General features: G+C 39.4%; 1 protein-coding gene across 1 annotated transcript in view; it reads right to left on the bottom strand.

The window, feature by feature from the left end:
* wdr70 (WD repeat domain 70) overlaps positions 1-23,928 on the bottom strand; it is a 46,252-nt gene that overhangs the window by 7,054 nt on the left and 15,270 nt on the right. The window contains exons 10-15 of the mRNA XM_030743086.1: positions 23,253-23,427; positions 9,283-9,382; positions 8,714-8,798; positions 8,468-8,606; positions 1,659-1,759; positions 1,367-1,446 (exon numbers count right to left, since the gene is read on the bottom strand). Coding sequence (XP_030598946.1) covers positions 1,367-1,446; positions 1,659-1,759; positions 8,468-8,606; positions 8,714-8,798; positions 9,283-9,382; positions 23,253-23,427 — 680 coding nt within the window. The remainder of the gene's footprint in view (positions 1-1,366; positions 1,447-1,658; positions 1,760-8,467; positions 8,607-8,713; positions 8,799-9,282; positions 9,383-23,252; positions 23,428-23,928) is intronic.

Below are 23,928 nucleotides of genomic sequence, written 5' to 3'. Positions count from 1 at the left end.
ATGAGATAAAGTGGGTCTTAATATTTGTGTGTGTGTGTGTGTGTGTGTGTGTGTGTGTGTGTGTGTGTGTGAGAGAGAGAGACAGAATAAGAGCACAGAGAAGAGGCAGGATGTAAACCAGGACTGGCATTTCTGTTCTGTATGTCTGAGAAGAAACATGCTCCGCTTGTCACGTCACACTTGGAAGATGGTTGGCATTGTTTTAGTGATAGGTCTGTTGTCCTGTTTAAACACCATTGCCTTACTGTATGAAGCAGATTAGCAGGTGGGTTAGTGACTCAAGGGGGCCAACATAAAAGAAGTGTACACTCACTGGCCACTTTGATAGTTAATATAAATATCTAATAATCAACCAATCACAACCATCACAGCAACGCAATGCATTTAGGTATGTAGACATGGTGAAGAGTGCCAGTTTTCAGGGTGAAAATGCCTTGTTGATGTCAGAGGTTAGAGGAGAATGACCAAACTGCTTCGACCTGAAAGGAAGTCAAAAATAACTTTAATAACGACTTCTTACAACTGAGGAATGCAGAAGAGCATCTCTGAATGCACAATAACTCAAACCTTGAATCAACAGAAGACCAAACCAGGTGACACTCCTGTCAGCGGAGAACAGGAAGCTGAGGCCACAATTCACAATAGGCTCACCAAAACTGGACAACAGAAGATTGCATAAACATTGCCTGGTCTGATGACTCTCTGATGGCAGGGTCAGAATTTGGCCCAAAAACGGCTCGTGATGTAATGGTGTGGGGAATACTTTCTTGACACACTTTGGGCCCCTTAGTGCCAACTGAGCATCATCTAAACACCCTACCAGAGTATTCCTGCTGACTATGTCCATCCTTTTATGACCACTGTGCACCCATCTTCTAATGGCTGCTTCCAGGAGGACAACACACCATGTCACAAAGCTCAAATCATCTCAAACTGGTTTCTTGAGCATGACACTGTACTCAGATGCACTCTGCAGTCACCAGATCTCAATCCAACAGAGCATCTTTGGGATATGATGGCACAATACATTCTCATCATGGATGTGTAGCTGACAAATCAACAGCAAATGCGCGATGCCATCTGTGATGCTGTCAATATTGACCAAATCTTCTGAGGAATGTTTCCAGCACCTTGTTAAATCTATGCCACAAAGAATTAAGCCAGCTCTGAAGGCAAAATGTGGTCAGGTCCAATACCTAAGGTGTACCTAAGAAAGTGGCTGATGAGTGTATATAAGCATTCATGATTCACCTAACAAGGTGCAGGAGCAGGGAGACAGAAGCACACACATTCTTTTGGAGGTGAGGGTGGATGGGGATGAACCTAAGCTTGAGTGCATTTCACATGTGTGTGTAGAAAAACTTACGTGTGATGATGTAGTCTTGTGTGAGAGCCTCTGCATGTTTCTCTTTGCGCTTACTCTTCACTACGCACAGCTTAGCCCCTCTGGAAACAAAGAGTTAAAAATTCTGCTATCCGAAAGCACTTCATAGCGTGAGCTCATGAGCCTGGGCAGATTTATGGTTAAAAATATCAGAACTACTTGTGAGTAAACTCAGTCTCATCTGAGAATTTCACAACATATTTTAGGCTTAAACCTCTTCAGATGAGAGGAAAATGACAGCAGATTTATCAGTAAAGGTCTAAACCAAACATACCTGTGACTTTTAACAGGGTCATAATACACCTTGACCAGCCCGTTTCCAGTTCCCACCATGATCTGGTTAAGTTTTGGGTGCCACAGGCAGCGGACAACACTCTGGAATACAAGCAAAGAAAGACAAAAACAAAACAATTCACTTTTGCCCTTTTCTACAGTAACTGAGGGTTGAAACATGTGAGCAGGTTATACTTGAAAAACAGAAGTTCACATCAGTTTATGGGCCAGATTTGCAAGCACATGTCTGCTCCTCAGCTAACAAAGGTAGCAATCCTATTTTATTGTCCTAAGTATTGTGAGTGTGTGACCCACGTTGGTTGCAGTACAGAGGGGATCAGTCCCAGTGTGCTCTGCTGCTCTAGTTGACTATATTTGGTTGTTGGGATGAGGGCTGGATCCCTCAGTCTGTGTGTGACAGATGGCCCAGTGCCAATACGCAAATATGACCACATTTATCCAGAGGTGTGGGTGTGTGTGAGACAGAAAGAAAGAGACAGACAGAAGAGGGGCAGAGTCAGAAATGTAGGCATAATGATGAAGACTCTCTTCATTGTGTGATATGCAAGTTACAGCAGAGACCTTGAAACCCCCTGCACTTGTCCCTGCTTCCTTCACACACATTATTGGAACTCTGGGCTATTGTTAACACATGCTTTATCTGTGGATAAGCTTGTGGTCTGTATGTCCTGTAGTTGTACAGACTTTTTTGAAAGAGTGAGCATTTGGTATGTCTTTATATGGAACGCAGAAGGCAATCTGATGGGGTGTAGGACTTTAGCACTGGATGGGGGGTAGGTAGAACTATGACTGGGATGTCCTGGGATTCTGTGAGAGTGAAAGCTGCTTAACGCCCAGCTGTTCAGCTTCCCACCATGATACCAGAGGAAGGCGTCTCAATAGCACGCACGTGATCATCCACACACAAACACATACATGCACACAAAAGGACAGACAGGGGAGGACTTGTATATAAATAAAACACACGCCAAGTTATTTGATATAAAAACTATAAAATGCATTTTAAGTGACCACATAAAACAGTTTACCAGCATTCTATATAACAAGATATTCTTTCACAGCATAAATAAAATTACTTATTGCTGCCCCAATTTCCAAATACATAATTAAGACCGTCTGTCCCTTTGGTAAATTAAAATCACTCTCAGCCCTTTTACTCACACCTCACTATGTGCACTATCAAGCCAACTCTAGCTCAGCGGTGTGCCGCTCGAGACAGATGAGGGTTAATCTGCTCAAGCACATGAGCCAGCTGTAATTAATAGAAAGATCTAGAAAAATGCTTGAAACAGAATGTGCCAAAAACAAGCCTCACATATCATTTTCCTACAATGGTGGATTGATAATTTGAGTTAATATTTCCAATAAATAACATATAAATACAAATGTGCATGCAATGCTTTTGACTTAAACACAGACTGGCTCGTTCACCTTTCTCATTCACACACATTCATCCAGCACTTTATTTTTATGCATAATCAAACTATGAAAATATATTATATTTGGGGTAGATGCATGTACCAGCACACATGCATCACAAATTCCACAAACTGTGTAATAAATTGGCCTATCAGGGTTGATTAAGCAACAAAAACACTGTCACGCAAAGAAAGGCAGAAAACAGTTTGAAATTCTGTTACAGTTCACAGGTCCTCTCAAAGCATACATACACAACAGCCAATATAACCAGAACACAAGTGACAAAGGATCCAGAAAAGAGCTATCTAGTCAAGTTAAAAAAAACCAAAAACCAAAAAAAAAACCATCCTGCTCAGACCCCAAAAATAATCGTGTTAACAGTGGAACAAGTTTAACATAAAAACACGAGCAGCCTGAAACGACCTAGGTCAGTGGAGCCAACCCCAGCTGCACCCACTGAAAAGTCCACAGCCAAGCACAGCTCAGTCAAGTCCAGCCATAAGACTGCTTTCCAGATATTCAGAGAAGCATGTTTATACTTCAGGAACCCCTGTTTACACTTCACATCCACAAAATTACATCACATTATGAGAGAGGAAAGTTTAATCAGTCAGTTCTTCAGTAACAGGCTTCTATGTTCCATCAGATTAAAATAACGAAGACTGACTATGGATAAATATAACAGCCACTTGGCCAATATGTATGCCGATTATGAAATAAGGCACTAATGAGACATAACAGTCAGTTGTAGTTCTTGCTTGGCTGCTGGTGAGTGGATCCAAATGTGCACTGCTTCTGAAAGACTGAGTTACACTGGTGAAATGAATGCAGCAGGGGGGGAAAAAAAAGAAAAAAAAACAAAACAATGCTAGTTTAAGCAACTCCGCTACACAGTGAGAGGGCTTTTGTCCAAGAAGTCTATAATTAGTATGAACTACCTGACTGGAACTCGACTGCAATCTTCCAAGATATGCTTGGTAAAAGGCATAAGAAAAAACACAGGTTAGGGTCAAATGTGAAGCAAAGCATGGCAAAGAGAACAGCTGACTGTTAGTGAGCTGTACAGGAAGAACAGCTTCCCAGCTCACTTCACAGAGGTTTTGTTTCTGTTAAAATGTTACCAGGCTGATTTTTATGAAAGTTGGTGTTAAGCTGGAAAAGGAAAGAAGCAACCCTACCATGCACTTAAAGCATTGTAGGGTTGGACATGCATTTATGCATGTTACTTTTGAAAGATGCCTCATTAAGTTCTGATCAAGCAGAGTTCAAATAACCAAATAACTTCAAATCCTGCCATATTAGTTTTCCCATGTCATCTCACATTTTTTTCCAGTCTTCACCCAAATATGCTTCACACATTTATCATATGGCGCAGCTCAGTCATTTGGGAGGGGCTCAAAGTAGAGCAGCTACTACTTCACATAGAAAAGAGCCAGAAGAGATTGGTTCCGGCATCTGACTGGAACGTTTGGGACATGTCTACTGGAGGGATGCCCAAAACAGGACAGGCTAAAGAGATTACATATGTTATTACGTTTATTTGCTTATGGCTCAGTCACACAAGAGTGCAAATTTTTAATCTTCCCGGTGCCACTCAGCGGTCGCTGATTATCAATCAAGTTATCAAAATAAGCCGCTATAAAAATGCTTAAAGTCTAGAAAATGGCACAGCAGAGCAGACAACAATGTGGGGATAAGACGATGAAGATTGGGTGAGCGTCATCATGTCATGAGACACTTTGTGAAGCAAGCCGTTGGGTATTTGTTTGATAGTATTTATTCTACGGCTATAGTGGAGAGATAACAGCAGAAAAAGAACGGACATGCAGCAAAGGTCCCCAGATGGAGTTACTAAATGCAGGACATCTCATCATACAAAGTATTATGGTGCACACATGCAGTTAGGATCAAATGTGCGTATATGGATAAATTGGTAATTGGCACACAGAAGTATACAAACACACACACACATTTACAGAAAGTTCACGAGAGCCACAGGGTTCAGTAGGTCTCCATTTGAAATCAAGCCAAAAGCTTGATGCTTTTTCAGTAAACAGGATCTCACCTGGTTTCTGCCCCATCTGATGGACTAAGATAAGCTTGAGCGTGTCTGAAGTATTTACCAAACAAGCCTGAAACAGCCTCTGCTCCTGAGTGCACCCCAGAATCCAGGTCTGGGGTTATGTAGACTGTTTAGTTAGAAATGATTGGTGGCCCTTCCTTTCACTCGCCTGCCTGGTACGCCACTTTATAAAGACCGCACTTACATTCTGGAGCCATCCGAGAGCTGACAGCTGATGTAAACATAGTAAATAGCACATTCATCAGGTTCAACGAGTGCACGCTGGAGATAACTGATCTGCTGCACAAAGCTAAATTCACACATCAAAATTACTTTAGAAAATTTGATTATCTTACAGATATCAGGTACGGTTAATCGATTTACACTTTAACCGTTATGTTGTTGGTCAATTGGTGGGGTATGACGTTTATCAACTAAACACCATAAAAAAAATGGTCTAAGCTAGACTCAACCTTTTAATCATTCCCCCTCCAACCAATCCTGCTTTAAAATCATGTTTTAGAAGGATTTATGATTCTTAAACACAATATTTTTTTGGGTCTCTGTTGACCAACATACTAAGGGGGTCATATAAAAGCAAATAAATCAGGTTATATGAGACAGACAGACACCACATTAGGATTAAGTTTCTTTTTGAGGGAAAAAGCATTAGACTTCTTACAGAGCCATGCCACATTTCTAATGCAACAACCATTCAAATGTGCCCCATCCCTCCAAAGAAAAAGCCTTTAATTGTAAAAACACAACCCTTTTGGAAATAAATAATGTCTTTTTTTTCTAGCATTACACAACATTCAGTCTTATTTTTTTGAATCATGTAACTGGTATAAAATTAAAATGCCATCTATTTTTTTTTTTTTTTTAAAGTATAACAACATTTTGCAACTATTTTATATGTTGCCTTTATTCCTTTTAAAAATAGAGCTTTCATGGATTGTATCATTGCATTCTGTTTTCATTTACATTTCACACTGTGTCCAAACTATTTTGTAAATGGGGTTGTAAATTTTGGGAGCTTAGTCCAATTAACGCAAATAAAACCCCTGCCAAGGCGAACTGCAGCCTGCATCATTCCCTAATCTAAAATGTTTTGGGGGTTTTTTCATGGCATTAGGCTGGATTTTGTGGGAAATCTGCTGGATTTCTATACAGCTCACGGGGTGAACAGACAGGAAGAGGATTTTGCCGTCCTTTAAGTGAAACTGAGCTGACACTTTCAGAGTTTCTCCCAGTGGCAGATGGTGGAACAAGTGAAAGGCCAATGGAAAAATCACTTCCAAATGTTTACCCTCTTCAGTAAAGGGAAAGGGAAGACAAACGTCCACAGAGTGATGCAAAGGAGGAGGGTTGTTAAGTTCTGCACAGACTCTTTGACCCAAAGTGTCTGAGGTCTTTTGTTTGATGCTGCCTATAATAAAAAGTGAGTACAAATGTTACGGCCGCCAGTGTGTAAGCGTAAGGAGTCAAAAACTTAAATAAAACAAGCAATTTTAAGTGCTTTGTCAAAATGACTGACAGCTACACATTAAATATATGGATTATGGTGTTTGCAGATTAATAATGCCACCAACTCTTGTTGAGTGACAGCATTATCACTACACACTCAAAGGTTAAGTGTACTCAATGGAGCACAGTGTTTAGTTCTGTCAGGTTTGTAGAGTGTCGTCTTCTGTCAACAGACAGCAGCTCCAGCTATCTACAGAAGAGAGGACTGTTAAAAAAGCAAGATCACTGACATGAGAGAGGAAATGTGGTTTTGATTTTGAGAAACTATTTCATAAACAGTAGTGGAAGACATTAGATTACTATGTTTCTTCTTTGCATTTACACTTCATGGTACTGCTGTGCCAATCAGTTAATTTTAATAGGGTCTAATGAAATTTTAAAAAGCTGTTTTTATATTTTGGCAACAATGTAGCCAACAGAGAAATCAGTTCATTTTATTTTGTGTCTTCATAAGACCTTTTCTGACAGGGTGATGTGACAATCTAAGTAAATAAGTGTATGTACACCTAAAAGCTTAAATTTAGCTTCAATCATTTTATTTAGCTTGACGCTAAATTGCAAATCATTACCCATACAACTGAACGATAATCCAGCAAATAATATGTTTTTCCATTTCATTTTCAGTGTTATTAAAATCTCAGTTTTAATTAAAACACTGACCATTTTCCACTCCCCTCAGATAGTGCAGCTGAGCAGTGGGGTGTGCACTTAATGCGAATGCTGTGCCAAGTTTTGCAAGATAACAGCAGCTGGCTGGCAGGATTGGAGGACGGACACACACACACACACACACACACACACACACACACACACACACACACACTCTTTGCCCTACTCTCAAACATGTTCATTCAGTGGCCTATATGAAAGAAGCATGCCTTAGCCAGGGAAACTGAGTTAGAAAGCATTAGTCTCAGTCAGAACTCAGTGTTAGTCACCATTAAATCTGCTGAAAAAAAAGCCTTGAAAATGGAGAGAAAGAGGAAGAGAAGCAGGAAGCGACAAAAAAGTGTTTCTACTGTAGAAAGCACCTCAGCAAATCATTTCAGCACCTATGGCTGGTTGCCCTCACCAAATGGATTTCTGAGAAAGCAGGATTAGTGTAAAAGTACAGAGTATGCCCATGTGTCTGACAAGACGCCTCTGCACATGGGAATGGAACACGCGGGTTGTGTCTTTAGGTAATTAAATTTCAAAGATAATTCAAAGGCAGTACATATAAAAGTGTCAATAGCTGTCTTGCCAACATTTTGTGGGAATAATGTGCTTAAACACCTAGCTCACACGCAGTGATTTACAGAGGAAAATGTCTATTCACTGCCAGACAATCGGGTTACTTGTTAAGTAGAGAAAAAGCAAAATGCAAATCCCTCTGTGGAAAGTCATTCTTTAACTCAAATGATATTTTAGGTCAGTTTTGTAGATTGGTGTATACGGTGTAGCTCAAATTCTGCAATGTACACTTCTGTATAGCTGCACAGCTGAAAATCAATAAAAACAGAGTAATACAGAATGTGTAGAGTTAAATAGATTTTTAAATGAAGCCTTAGACTACCGTTGTTGTGTCCTCAAGGCATTTTAATGCTTCAGTTTTGCTTGAGCACAAACCACCAATGTGGAGAAGGAATGACAGTCATATTGATTCCATTATGTGTCATTGCGAATTCATTATCTTTTCCACTGTTCATTATTTGCTCAAGTTCACTGTTTTGTTCGTAAATAACATATCATATCAACGAGCTGGAAAACGTCTTGTTGTTGTGGATTGAGGCAGAACTTACTGCATTGGTGACTTCTATTTCATAGACCCTCTGAAATGAAGCTCGGTCAAAGAAAACCAGCTTCCCATTTCCTTCATCTTTCTTCACTGACGTCCCCGTTACCAGAAGCTTGTCATCTGGGCTAAAACAGCAGTCAGTCCTAACAGGGAAAGTTAAACACATGCATCATCAGGTAATAATCCATATGAATCCACTTACAGCAACAAACAGGCAGGTTATAATTAAGATGACAGTTAAAAATCTTACATGGAAAAGTAGTTGGTCAGACCACTAACTTCATTTACTGGCTTCCTGAACTTGCGTATATCCCAAATCTTGAGAGTGTCATCACCTAGGAGAGAAAAGACAAACCACAGTTGGCAACAAAAGGCAAAACTGTAAATCATGAGTCACCACACAGAAAACCTTCTTGAAGGTTTTTTTTTACTTTACTATAGTGCAGCACATTTTCCCTATCATAGAACAAGGCTATAAGAGGTTTTTCATTTACAGAATAATGTTAATTAAAGGACTCTTATGCAGAGTTATTCCAGTTTACCTTCGGGGTAGAAACCTCTTGGCCAGATTACACAACAAGGAAGCGCTAAGATGTTCTTTGTGTATATGTCATTTGTGCATCTGTGTGTTGTTGTTAATTATCCATGCTTATTGGTATACTCAGAAAGAGACCATCTACTTCACTGATAAGAAGCCACTGCTTTCCATCAGTGATTTTTGACCTATACTACTGAATGCAACTTAACATGTGGCTGTCAGGTTTGGTAGATCATTTGGTCTTTATTTCAGTTTTATTTGTTTAATTTTTTTTTTTTAACCTCCACGTGAAGCAAGAGTCATGCCATCATAAGAAAAGGTGAGGCACGAGGTGTCCGATCCTGGAGCGTGGGCTTGCCGACAGTGAAACTTTGTATGAACCTAAGAAGAAAAAGAAAAGGCAATGCATTAGCAACATCAGCTTCTACAGGCTATGGTACAGTTTTATGGTTTAGTAGTGATGTATATCACAGCTTCAGTATCACAATTACATCCTATCTGAAGGGTGCAGAGGTCAAAATAGTAGCCATTCATTTCTGTTTGTGAGTGACACAAATAGAAATAACTGAACAAAAATGTTATACACTGTTAATATTTGTCACATAAACATCACAGACAAAGAAACTGCTCAAAAAAATCTTTAACTGCAGAAGAAAAAAATAACTCTTGATAAGTAGTGGTTCCATAAACACGTTTCTTCGGTCAATATTAATCATCAGTGTTAAAACGAGTTATTGCAACCTCTTGATAAACCACTGTATGTAACTGCCAGTGCTCTACTTCAGCAGTAGACAGTTTAATCTTGAGTCTCACTGTAGTAACAAAAAGACCTTTTCTTTCTCTGTGTTTTCAAAACAACACACGGTTCCCATTTGCACTATGAGCACCAAATTATATATTTAACTATGAAGCCCTCTTAGAGCCTATGAAATACCAACAAGACGCCGCACTCTCCACTCTTTTTAGCAAGACTAAAGACCACAGACATTTATCTTGGCAAGTTTTTAGGTCCTTGCCTGACAGATGGTGTTTTGATTTTTCCTACCTGAAGGGGTATTATAATACTCCTACTGCATACAGTTTAGTAGCCTGTACTAGACAATAGACAAACTTTAAACTGCAGCCCTGGGTTGTTCTTTGGTATACTAGCCATCTTTAAACCACGGTTTTGCCACCAGCATTGCCATGAACAACTACCAATGTAGAATATAAACAACTTGGATTCTTGACAACGTGCAGGAAACAGATGACGGTAGTAGCTGAGTGGAGATGGGTGCTTCTTATATTTTTGTTTTCAAAGTGTACCAATGAAGTAAATAAATGTCATGCACCTCCCCATGTCCTGTTTTATATCTGAATAATTTGTCAGTGGCTTTGAATGACATTAATCATAGTGATTTAACAAAATAATTGAATTTAAAATAATTTAGCTTGGTTCTTCTTTTAGCTTTCAAGGAAGTAATTTGGTGCTGAAAGTGTGAAGTATCAATTAGCTCTAGTACCACTAAAATATGGAGTTCCACAGGGTTCTGTTCATGAGCCCTTAATTTCTATTTCTATTTAGGCACTGTGTCATAATATTAAAAAACTAAAAATATTTTTATGAAGCTTATGCATAAGGAAGATCTATATTCACTCGTCATTAAGATTCCTGGGTACTTGGACTAGTCTATTGTTTACACTTACGCTTTCCCACACCGTCAAATAGATATAGCATGGTATCACGATATTTTGTGTGGTGATATTGTATCGATACAATATCAAGGACTCCAAATATCGTTACATATTTTAAATAAATTTAAATACTCTTTGAATACTAAAAACAAATGGAGTGTGTTTATGGCGCGGAACTAACCGCATGTATTCTGTGTGGCAAAAGGTGATTAAATTCTTGTAAAACATCCTCCTTCAACACGGGTAGAAATTTCAAACAGTGGTGGCAGCTTTGTTTGACTCGCTAAAGTAACTATGCCACCAAAAAAGGTGAAGAACAAGGCCAGAAACGACTATTCTCCGTTCGAGAACAACAACGACATGGATGCTAACAGCCCGGCTAGCTGTGCAGGTAATGCTAGACGAACATCTCAACCGGATGACATGGATGCTGAAAAGAGTCGTAATATGGACGTTATTCAGATTCTTGATGTAATCAGAAATAACTTTGCCACAAAGATTGATGGGGTCCTGAAAGCAATTCAGGATTTCAAGAGAGATGTGAGAGACTTTTCAGGCCGTATGGATCAAGAAGAAGAGCGCATTTCTAATGTTGAAGACACAATTAACTCAGAGAAAGGCAAGACCAATGCACTGTCTAAACAAATGGCTATTCTTACTAAGAAAATTGACGAGCTTGAAAACTGCTCTCGTCATTCGAACCTGCGACTGGTTAACATGCCTGAAAATGTGGAAAAATATGATCTGATTGCATCCCTGGAGAAGTGGCTTCCTGAGGCACTGGGACCTGCAATGTTTTCAACACCCTTAATTATTGAGCGAGCGCACAGGCTACCGGGCCACTCACTGTCCTACAGACCCCCCCTCTTTAAGAGTAATCATCATCAACTTCTTAAACTTCCAAGATAAAGTCCATGTTATGCGAGCAGCCAGGCTAAGGGCCAAGTATTGTGTGGCGGACAGGAGGTAATGGTTTTCCCAGACTTATCGGCGGCGCTTCATCGGCGGCGCTTCATCGGCGGAGGAGGCGCTTTGACAGGATAAAGCAACAGCTGAGATCATTGGATACTTGCTACAGAATAATCTATCCAGCCAAAATTTCCAAAATTTGCAACGCACCGTCGATACACGGAGCAACTAAAAGAAGCTTCCTGACACTGATCATCCTCTAGTAATTATATTAAGTTCTGGATAAAGCTTCAGGTGATGTTGAGATCTGGCCTCTTTTCTCTTTTTTCTTGTCATGGCCTTATTCTCCCATGTCTATGATATAAGTTTTAAAGTTTTAATTGAAAGAGAGGTGACTGCCTGTTAACAGGGGCCGCTTTTGGTTAAAGTGGATAAATATATATTTTTTTCATCAGCTTTTCACAAGGAACTAATGGGGCCAGATAGATTGTCCTTGAGGTTTTTTGACATCCTACCGTGTTAAACATGCATCTTTGCCAGGAGTCTTGCATGTTTTTTTTTTTTTTTCTTCCTACATTGGGATATTGCTGCATTGTCTGGTTTGGTTTTACTGCTCCCTTGTTTAACATTGGATCAGTGTGTGCATTTAACTTCACCCCGAGGTCGGGGGGAGGGGATGGTAAGGCTGTCTTGTTCTGGTTGACAGCTCAGGGGATTTGTTTATGGCAGTTTCGTTTTTTTGTGTGTGTTTTACGGTTTTCCTCACACTGTATTTTTTGTTTGTTTATTTTTGTTTTTGTTGCCACAACTTCAATGCAAGATCTAGGGATAGGCAAGAGGCATATTTACATCTATCAACAGACAAAATGTTGTTAAACCTATTCTAGTATATATTTAAGACACAAATTTGAAATTTACCTCTTGGAATGTAAGAGGGGGGTGGTTAAAATAGCTAAATTAAAACAGGTTATTAATAGACTTAAACAGCTTGAATCTTCTGTCATTTTCATTCAGGAGACGCACTTACTTAAAGCGGACTTAGTGAAGGTGCAACGAAGATGGGCTGATAATGTCCTGGCTTCTTGCTTCTCATCTCACTCTAGGGGGGTTATGGTGTTGATCCATAATTCTGTGCCTTTCCAAGTTAATAATACTGTTTATGATTCAGCAGGTAGATTTTTGGTGGTTTAGGGAACTCTTTTGAGAGAAAACATTAATTTGGTTAATGTATACGGCCCTAACAAAGACAATACATCATTTTTTTAAAATTTGTTTCTGCTGGTAGCTGTGCTTCCAGGTCAAACAATGACACTTAACAGGATCAGACATCTCCCATCCTCAAACTAGAAAGAAACTACAACAATATATATAAAAGATCCAAATCTTTGTGACCCTTGGAGAATGCAGAAGCCAGGTAAAAAGGAATATTCATGTTATTCCTCAACATATAATTCATACTCCTGAATAGATTATTTCTTAATCTCATATCCTCTAGTACCAAATATAACTAATTGCAGGTATGATAGTATTGTTCTGTCAGATCATGCTCCAATTTCAGTTTATTAAATTGACTCCTATCTAAACAAAAGTCCATCCATCCATCCATTCGCTTCCGCTTATCCTGTTCAGGGTCACGGGGGGGCTGGAGCCTATCCCAGCTGTCATAGGGCGAGAGGCAGGGTACACCCTGAACAGGTCGCCAGCCTGTCACAGGGCCAACACAGAGAGACGAACAACCTTTCACACTCACATTCACACTCTCATTCACACCTATGGGCAATTTAGAATAGCCAATTAACCTAACCCCAGTAAGTACATGTCTTTGGAATGTGGGAGGAAACCGGAGTACCCGGAGGAAACCCACGCAAGCACAGGGGAGAACATGCAAACTCCACACAGAGAGAGGGAGAGGCCTGGTGGAATTGAACCCAGGCCTTCCAGATGGTATTCTATCTGTGAGGCAGCAGTGCTAACCACTGCGCCACCGTGCTGCTAAACAAAAGTTCTAGCTGGTGCCTGCACCCCAAGTGGTTACACGATCCAAATTTTATAACATTTATAAGGGAGCACATTGATGTCTATTTCTCTCTAAATACAAATCAAACATCAGCAGCCATCAGATGGGAGGCCTTTAAAGCATAGATTAGAGGGCAAATGATTAGTTTCACTAGTTTTAAACATAAATTCAAACATAGAATGAATGTGTTAGAAAGGATGAGTATCCATGATCACTCTTTACCAGCAAAAAAAGAACTACAGGCTCTTAAGGCAGAATATGAGGAGTTGTCTCTATCAAAAGTTGAAGACAGTATACTATGACTGAACCAAACTTTTTACGACCAGGGTGAAAAACCCAATAAATTACTTGCCTGGCAAATTAAGAAACTGGAATCAGACAGAGCTATAAATATAATTAGAAATGAGCAGGGAGATTTAACTACAGATCCAGAGGAAATAAATAACACTTTTGTCTCATACACTGTATAAGGGAGATTGCCTATTGGATATAGTAAAACAAAAAGGTTTTCTGGACAAACTGAATATTCCTTGTATTTCAGAAAATACAAGAACCGACCTTGATTAAAAAAAAAAGTAGATTGAGATGATATTTGCAAAGCCATCACTAGTATGAATGGTGGTAAAGCACCAAGTCCTGATGGACTTCCAATTGATCTATACAAATTGTTTAAAGAAAAATTAATTGGTCCATTGTTAGAACAGATCACTTCCTAGCTCACTGCAAAGAGCCTTGAGCACTTATTTTAAAACCAGGTGAATCACCAACTGAAAGGGGCTCTTATAGACCCATATCACTCCTGAATTCTGACACAAAAATCTTAAGTAAAGTGTTGGCTATGAGATTAGAGAGGGTTTTACCAGCCATTATACATTTGGACCAAAATGGATTTGTCCAAAGTCACCAGGGCTTCCATAATATTAGAAGAGTTCTTAATGTAATCCACGTGTGAAGGGTCCCCTGACACCGCAATTTTATCACTGGACGCAGAGAAGGCATTCGACCGTGTCGAATTGGTGTATGTTCTTGAGGTGCTTAAGTGTTTTGGATTTCACAACTATTTTTGTAAGTGGGTTGAAATTTTATTTATGGATTCTACCGCAATGCTATCTACAAATGGAATAGTATCACGGCCGTTTGAGCTCCTACGAGGTACAAGGCAAGGTTCTCCGCTTTCGCCTTTACTTTTTGTAATAGCTATGGAACCTTTGCAATTGCAATTAGATCGCACCCCTCACTTTATGGTATCAGACTGGGAGACCTGGATCACCATATAGCAATGTACGCAGATGATACCATAATTTTTCTGTCTCATCTCGTAGAGTCAGTTCCGTCTCTCTTAAGCCTGATTGATCAGTTTAGTACTTTCTCTGGTTTCAAAGTGAATAAGGACAAATCATCCATAATGTTTCTGAGTGAAGAAGACAGAAGTAAACCAACTATATCCCACCCATTTGTGAATGCTACAGAAGGATTCAAGTATTTGGGTATAAGAATAGCCCCGAAAGTTGCCAATCTTAGTTCAATAAATTATGATTCCCCTGCTATCGAAAGTGTCAGAGGATATCGCAAAGTGGACAATGCTGCCTCTGTCTATAGTGGGCAGAATAAACATAATAAAGATGAATATACTACCCAAATGTCTATATCAGGGGTGTCCAAACTTGCGGCCCGTGGGCCGCTTCCGGCCTCGCCCACTTCAGGTCCGCGAATTGATGTAAAAAATTACATACAATTTGGCCCTTTAAGTTACTTTTTTGACATTTTTGCCTTCCCCTCCAATTACGAGGGTTAAGCGAAATGTCAAAAAAGTAACTTTGAGGACATAATATTAAATTAAAAAAAGGTGATAAATCTTAATATATGTTATTGCAAAAATCAGCATATCCCAAAATGTTAAAAATCGCAATAATATCCTTTCATGTGTGAGGTATTGTGATAATATCGTATCGGAGGTGTCTGGTGATACCTACTTCTACTTCCTACCATTGCTGGAATCTACTCTGCCATGTAGCTTTATCAAATTTTTTTATTCACTAAATTATTTATTACTCAAGGTGTATACTTCAATAAGTTATGTTCAGGTCGCTCAAATGATCGCTCGTTATTGAAATGCCCATAGCACAGTTACAGCTTCAAACTAATAACACCAATCAATCAAACAAGCTCTGCTTAAGCACTGCTGATTTCAGTAACTGGTTGGCATAAGACTCTCTGCAGTTAAAAGGAAAATAAAAATGAAAAAGTTTATTATCATAGGTCTAGCTGAGTCTTAATCACACTTGGTTTTTCCAATTATTTTTAAATACCTCAGGGCTGACTAGCATAATAACTTTGTTATTTAGTCAGAATTTTCCAGTGGGTTCTCCAATGGACAGAACCCACTTATGGGGAGAACATGCAAACTCCACACAGAAAGGCCCCAGAGCTTCTTGCTGCGAAGCAACAGTGCTAACCACTGCATGACCGTGCTGCACAATTTTCGAGTTTAAAGAAAATGACAAAAATTTTTATCTGCCAAAAATAAAGAAATGGTAGTTCAATGTTCAAATTGGAGGATTTCTTTTTGGGGGGTTTTGTCCCACATGAATGTAAACTGTAAACTATATCTTTTCAGTTTGGGTTTTGTTTTTCTGAATAAGCATATCAGTTGATCCTGAAAACAACTGTTGTTTACCTAAATGGGTAAAGCAGAGTTAGTACAAATTCAATCCCAACTGACTACAAGGCAACAGCAGCTGCAATGAAAAAATAGGGGTAAATTGCACATTGCAAATTACAACCTTGAGGCAGCATTTTCACTAAATTGTGAGTGAAGTGCTTTTGTGACCATTTCCTTAGAATGTTTCTATATACAGAATGAGAACGTGATCCTACTCCTCTTGGCTGTGATGGACAGCATGTATCACTGAAAACTAAGAAGGCTAAATGACATTTCATTCCAGGTCACGGTATAGAGGTGAGAAAAGACAGAGCGAGTGGAATCTTTGATGTTTGCAGGGTAAAGACAGATAATAGGACTTTAACAACTAAAAATATTCCTGATGAATTCCTGCTAATTCAACTGTGTACCCTGACTTATAATCTGAACAGTGGTTCTCAAATATGCCTGTACCATTTCATGGACTTCCTCGGTACTTAACGATGCCAAACTGAAAGAGCAAGAGATTAACAAAAGATTAGATTTTCTTGTAGAGATGTTTTGCTCTAAATTGTTACTTTCATTGTTGATTAATCTGATCATTTTCCCAATTAATGAACAAGATATTTAATCTATAAAATTTCTAACACTACTTCCAAGAGCCCATGGTGAAATCTTGACTGCTTGTTTAGTTAAACTATCTATTGGGGACTAACTGTTAGGGATTCATATTCTTTCAGTATACTAATTATTTATTTCAATACTAACAGCAATGCCTTGCCTTCTCTCTGCTACCTCCCACATTCACTTCCCAGTGTCTTAGTTTTACCTGAGTATAGCCAGATTTCGACGATCGATCATTAATAGATGCTGATGAAGCAACAGGGAAGTTGGGAACTGGGAAGTAGGCTTGTTAACACTCAAACAAACATAACCTTGGTTTATACAGCTCCACTTTCATTAATCCCAAACGGAATGCAAATAAATCAGTGAAAAGAGAATTGAGGCAATGCAGGCTTTAGACCAAAAAAAAGAGGCGGATAAGGAATTTGAAGTGAGCACACAGTGTGGAAGACAGATAAGACAGAAATATAGAGAAAAGCTGGCAAAAACTGCAGGAGAGAGTGGCGCGTGAGGTGAATGAGTGATGTGCCCTGGTGATAACAGAAGGAAACGAGGCCATACTTCACTTCCAAAGTAAGTGGAGGGAAGTTATTAACTTGCACGAGACAGATAACACTGTTACCTTGGACTGTAGATAACATGGATTACACTTCTTCAAGACTTGGCCATTTAGTCTCTGTAGTTTCCCCTGGAATAATTTTCTGCTCCACATCATCATTTTACTCATAGATTACTTGTGATTTAATCCCATTTTTCTCCATAATTATCTGCCTATTCATTTATTTGCTGCACTAAAATGGACTTGGTGGAAAAATGCAAAGTCAAGAGGTCAATTTAATAGAGAAACGACATTTTTTTAATCTTAAGCAGGCTATTTCAGGCCTAATAATAAGTAGCAGATAAAGTATAAAGTATAATGTGTGTAACCCTTGGGGATGGGGGATTTCAAGCCTGCAATCACTTATGTAACAACCACTTTCACTGCTGACCTTTGCAAATGGACAACAGGAGTGTATCCAAACATGCATTCATGTAAGTCTGCACACATTCTACGTATGGTAAGCACCGGTTGGGTGGAGTCAGCAGACTATGAACAAGACGTGTTTTGCTGATGAACCATTTTCTTGTAATTATCCTGTCTTAGCATGTTGCTCAGTTGCACACCACAAAATAGGCCAGCAGCACAGATATGAACCAAGGCTGCTTTTTTACAGTTTATAGAAAATATGCATACGTGGTGCAGTCACAGGATGAGAATAAATTATATCAAACATGTAAATATTAAAACATAAATATTCTGCAAGGGGAAGGTGATGAAATCTGCTTCACAATACTCCAGAAAGAACTGCGCAAATTAGCTTTTTTCCATCTGAATCAACCTGTTCCGTGACCTCAAAAGGCACGGCCACAGTTTTCATCAGGTTGACTAATAAGAAAAGTTATGAGTGCTTGTACAACCTGTGATGAATCACTCCACAGTGTTTCCCCCCCCCCCTCTTTTCATCTGACATCTTTCTCTCTCAGATGAACATCTGCTGTAAGCATGCATTGTTTTTTGACCCCTTTCATGTAGTCTTGTAATCTTATAATGTTGTCTGTGTTTTCTTTGAACTGAAAATAATTTTTAGCATTTCATTTTGTATAGTTAAAAAAGAGTGTCTCATCCAGGCCAACAACCAGAATGTAGGAAAATCCTTGACCGAATCTGGAGAAAATTATCAAAAAAGGAAAGGAAAAAAAAAAAAAAAAGAGAAAAAGATGCTAAATGGGTATAAATACAAGCTAGGATTTTCTTTTAATACTTTATTAAGAAACTGAGGAAAAGCAGCACCTTTTTATATGTACCTTGTGGTTGTTCTAGATGCATAGCGCAAACATACACCCCCTTCAGCTATTTCTAGATCATATACTGCTGTTGTGAAAGCTTGAGTATTTATTTACTGTCCTGATGTTGGCTGGCATTAGCAGATGCCAGTGCGTTTGCTTCCTGTGCTAATCTACACGGCTGGCTTGTGAAACCAGATTCTCATACACTGTTTCAAACGTCTCTCGCGCCTTGTGACATCCTCTGTAAGCTGCAGCCTCTTCTCTGGCCAGCAGGCCTGAAGCAAAAAGAGTTTATTCAGTAAGCAAACGTGCATATTTGTCTAAATAGCGTCCAGTGTCTAAATAGCATAAATGTCTGTGTATATATATATATGCAAACACACACATATACATACATATATACAGTACCAGTCAAAAGTTTGGACACAGTGTGAGTGTGTCCAAACTTTTGACTGGTACATGAGCACACACGGTGTCCTAATCTACAACGACACATATTCAGCGGCATGAGCTGATACATAGCTGAAGGAACACAGCATTGGGTTTCATCCTGAGCAGACTATGATAACAATCTACCGCAGCACCAACTGTTCCAAATCACGCTATCAGAGCATGATTATATAAATACTGCAGGACTCTTTATCTCAGCTCCTTTCATACTTTTACAACAGCACACCTGAAAGACTTGATGAACAGTGTTCAGTTAACTTCACATCTCATTCTGACCTCTGTTACTCCCTGAGGATTGAGTGGCCAAACCACAGTCCTAACAGCTGCTCTGATCTTTCATGGAAATCAACAAGTGGTGGTGGTGAGGAGGCTCTAGATAATCCAAATGTTTGCTATAGTAAAGTAACTGTATTCCTCTATGTCTCAGTTACAAAAGGCTGTAGATAGCAGGAATACTTTGTACGTGCTGCTCTTTTCTTTTAAGTCCTGTTTAAAGGTTAAAAAAATGGGGTGAGGAATGGGTGCAACAGTGAAAGCTTTGGCATTCCTTTCCTGTAAAACACCTCTCTAAAGTCACTTAGTGGGCCGAGAGACTGTATGTATAAGATGGACACAGCCTTGATGTTTTCAAAAAAAAAAAAAAAACTCCCAAGGAAGCAACTTACCAATAACAAGATAGTCCAGCCCCACGACATACTCTGCTTTATTGTCCTGTTTTACTCTAACGGGGGCTGTAATGTACAGAATAAACATCGTGATGGCTTCAGACCGTAAACTCACCAGGAAAGTGTTCACTGGGGTCATAAACTGAGAGAACCAAAAGGTCATTTTTCTATAGGCTTCTCTACAATTCTCTACAATGAGAGTAGCTCCCTGCTGGGTATTAGGAAGAATGCAAGTTTGAGGTGTTTCCACAGTGGTTTCACTTTTGAGATACAGAGATGATGTCTCATTTTCTATAAGCAGCCTAGGAAAGCCTCCACATGGAGAATAGTTGGAGGGAGACTCAAAGTGTGTGGCAATGAGAAAAACAATGAGCAAGTCATATTTGATGGGACTAAGATATGACTGAGATATGCCATAAATGTTTATGATTATGATGTCTTTAGAGAGCCCAGTGGACTAATTGCTTTTTAGATGCTCTCACTGCTTGTCAAATCCTAGACCATTTAGAAACATGATTGGACTTCAAGAGATTAAGATTAAGATTGGACTTTATGTGATCTATCTTTAACCACCTGCCAGATTTACTACTATACAATAAAAATACTGTGTCTTGAAGGTGCATGAGCCAAACTAAATTCCAGATGACAATGCATTTAGAAGTTCATGGGAGTAAGCTGTTCAATAGTGGCTTTTTAATAGTTTCACTTATAATTCTATTAATGTCCCATACAAAAACTTTATAGATTTTTATCTAATCAAACTCATCTATGCTACGAGTTCTTCAAAAATCTTTTCATAGTTTGATGATCTCACAGAATATTTGATGCCTCTTGCAAGACAAGAACTCTATGCTCTTTCTTGTGAGATCCTCCTTATCTCACTGTAGTGCATGAGAACCTTGACTTACTTAGTGAAGGTTCTCACGCATATAAGTCATAATGAAGTCAATAAGGAACAACCTGAGTATCTTCCTTTTAAATTAATATATCCCTTTAAAATCAACTGGTAAACTAATTTTAGCTATCAAGACTGAAAGAAGGTATGTAAAAAACTGATGATGCAGATGCAGCAGGAACAACTTAACATTGCTGTTGTTCAAAAGCTTTAAAGTGTGGCGGATTTTTTTGATTTTTGATTTTTTTTTTGGTATATGTGATGTATCACCTGATGGTAATGCTCTGCACCAGGTTTTTCAAAACCACCTCTTCTGGGGTCCCACTTTGAAGTCTGGAAACATACAAGTTCACCTATGACGCCATAACATTCCTCAGGTCTCTGTGGTAATGTTTTGGAACAAAAACCTGGACCCTCAATGCACCCAGTATCACAAAGTGCACATTACCTGGCAACCATTTCAATGCGCTCTTGTAATCCTGGCACCGACCCCTTTGGTCAGGGAATGAACATGCAATCACCCTCTGTGGCAGCCGACCGAACGAGACCTACTTGACTCCCATCACAGGATCAATCAACTCATGTCAGGTTTCAAGAGCGTAATGTGTCACTCTCAATAGCTTCTCTTCAGACTGAGCCATAGATCAAGGTCAAGTACAAGATTGATCATGATTGATCTGCCTGCATATTCTGGCCATGAGTAATAGTAGCAATACAACAGCAGATAGGCCTCATTTAAAGGGGGGGGGGGGGGGGGGGGGGGGGGTGGGTAAGCAATAAAAGCATCGGGAGGTCAACTCCTTTTTAGGCTTGTGGCTAAATTCGAGTCAGCAGCACAGGTTGCTGATTAGGGCAGAGGGCACCAACTAAATTCTTGAGCCATTCAGAGAGGACAGGCTCCAGTGGTCAGGAAACAGACATGACTATTGTAAGCTGCTATGGGACGCAGGGTAAATATTTAGTTTGGAGAAGGAGGGGTAATAAATTTTGAAAGCTTTAACCCAATTGCAAGAAGCATGCTGCTATGAGCAGCACAGGGGTGGGATGATGGGTGACTGGAGAAGAGGTGGAAGTCTATACAAAGTGGGTTCATGGAAGCACAGACTTATAATAGTAAAGCCGTTAAGAGAAAAAAAAAAACAAACCCTACAAACTACATTGTATTTGATTATGAAGCTGGTTCTTGGACTAATTAACATGATGACTACTTCCCATTTACCTAATCTGGATAAGCTCTTGTGCCCAATCAGACTGTTCCAACTCACTCACTACAGCTTAATATTACTATTTCTGTTCTCACACAAAATAACAGAAGCATTCAACCTTGATGACAGATAGAGTTGAATAGATGAAAGGATATGAAGTGGAACAAAAGAATTAGAGAAGAAATGTGCAGAAAAATAAATTGTTATTCTTGAGACAGTTAATACAATTAGACTTGCACCCACATATTATCAAAAATCTGCAGTTAACTGTTCTTAAACTAGTTTGTTTATTAAGAAATATATGTGTGGAGTCCTGCTTCATTTGCATTCAATCTTTAAATGTAGGTTTTCAGTGTTTAAGGACTCTCTGGTGACAAAAGCAGCCTAGCTATAATGTAACAAAATGCAACGATGCCTATTAAATTGATTACTGTACATCCACTAAACTCTTTTTTCCTCTCTTGTCTTTCCATCTGTTTCATGGAGATGAATGTTTTGTGTGACTAATGAAAAGAACAATAAACTGCCATGTATATTTTGTCGCCGATTAACAAGAAACAGCGGCTAATGATATCCTTTTGGAGCCCAGACACTGACATCATATGTCACTGTGACAGCCATGAACAAGAAAAGATGAAGATGAAGCAAATTAGTGAGCAGACAGTCAAGAATGTGTTACAGAGTAATGATCAGTCAAAAAAACATTTGAGTCACCCAGAAGATCTACTCACTGAAAGATGGACCTCATGCTTTCTCAACCCTGAATGGAAGTCATTTTTATCCAGTGATGACAATTTGTCAAATAACTCAAGTGAAAACAGCCAAATAAGTTAGCGCACTGCTTGCCAGAAGCCAAGATCAACTATTACCTCAACGATGTGAATCTTGAAGAAAGGAATGCACACTTTGATCACTTAATTGCCTAATTACCTAATTAAATGGAAAATGTGCAGGGGAAATTGTGATTGGGCCTCCCGGCAACTTTCATGTAACTCACCTCAATCATCACCCGTCAATTAATTCTGTTACATAACTGGCTCTTTTGAGCCATGCTAGCGGAGCAGCTTGGGGGGGGTCAACATGTGCTGATGTCTCAAAGTTTCAGATCAAAGTTTCATTAAATTAATACTTCAGACTGGACTACTCTCAATTTGGACAAAAGCATTTTAAAGCAAGCATTTTGAATTCTTCTTCAGTTTTAGAGATGTGCTGACCTCTGACCTCTCTGGCCTGTGACCTGAATTTCATGACCCTGTACCTGAGGCCATAAGTAAACAGACATCCTATGTTTACAACCCACTGCACATTGTGGTCGTTGATGTGTGTTTGTGTTTTAAGACTTACGCTGAGGTTTCTGTCCCAGATCTGGATGGTACCATCTTGGCAGCCCGCTGCGATGAGCTTTCCATCGCGGCTGTAGGTGCAGCATGTGGGGGTGACCTTCTTGCCCTGGAGGGAACGAGGTTTGAACACAGACTTGTGCTTCTTCTCTGAGTTCAGGTCCCACGTGCGTACAGTGCTGTGAACAGACATAATTTAAGTTATCCTGACCTGGTTGCCATGAATCACTCATAAAATGTCTCTCTCTCAAAACATATTTGGTCATTAACGCCGGCGTCCGCCGCAATAAATCAGAAGTGTGGCGATACAGTGTCCCCTGTCATTTCATGAAACTTTAGGTCAGGCAGTTCTGTGTTGCAGGGTGAGGAGTTTTGCAAAGAGCAGAACAGTAGATCAGTCTGACAGGTATGTCTGAAGCTTCCATGAAATCCTGATTCTCTTTCCTACATCTGTTGAACACATTACGCAACCTGGAGCACTGAGAGTGGGGATTTCAATGCAGACTTGTCGTAAAGTACAAATGAGAGATTTCATTCCAAAACATCATAAAATTGGGAGTAAAACAATAAGCCCTCATGGATAAAGGTCAGTCTGTGTAACACTTTGCAACTCTGTGTTGGATCAAAAGAAAAAGTGGGTTTGAAACTTCCTGTGAAGGCGCCATCAATGCTGAACAATT

This window comes from Archocentrus centrarchus, chromosome 12, assembly GCF_007364275.1.
Source record: "Archocentrus centrarchus isolate MPI-CPG fArcCen1 chromosome 12, fArcCen1, whole genome shotgun sequence".
Lineage (NCBI taxonomy): Eukaryota > Metazoa > Chordata > Actinopteri > Cichliformes > Cichlidae > Archocentrus > Archocentrus centrarchus.
Note: the sequence above shows the minus strand (reverse complement) of the source record. Positions and strands in the feature narration are given on the sequence as shown.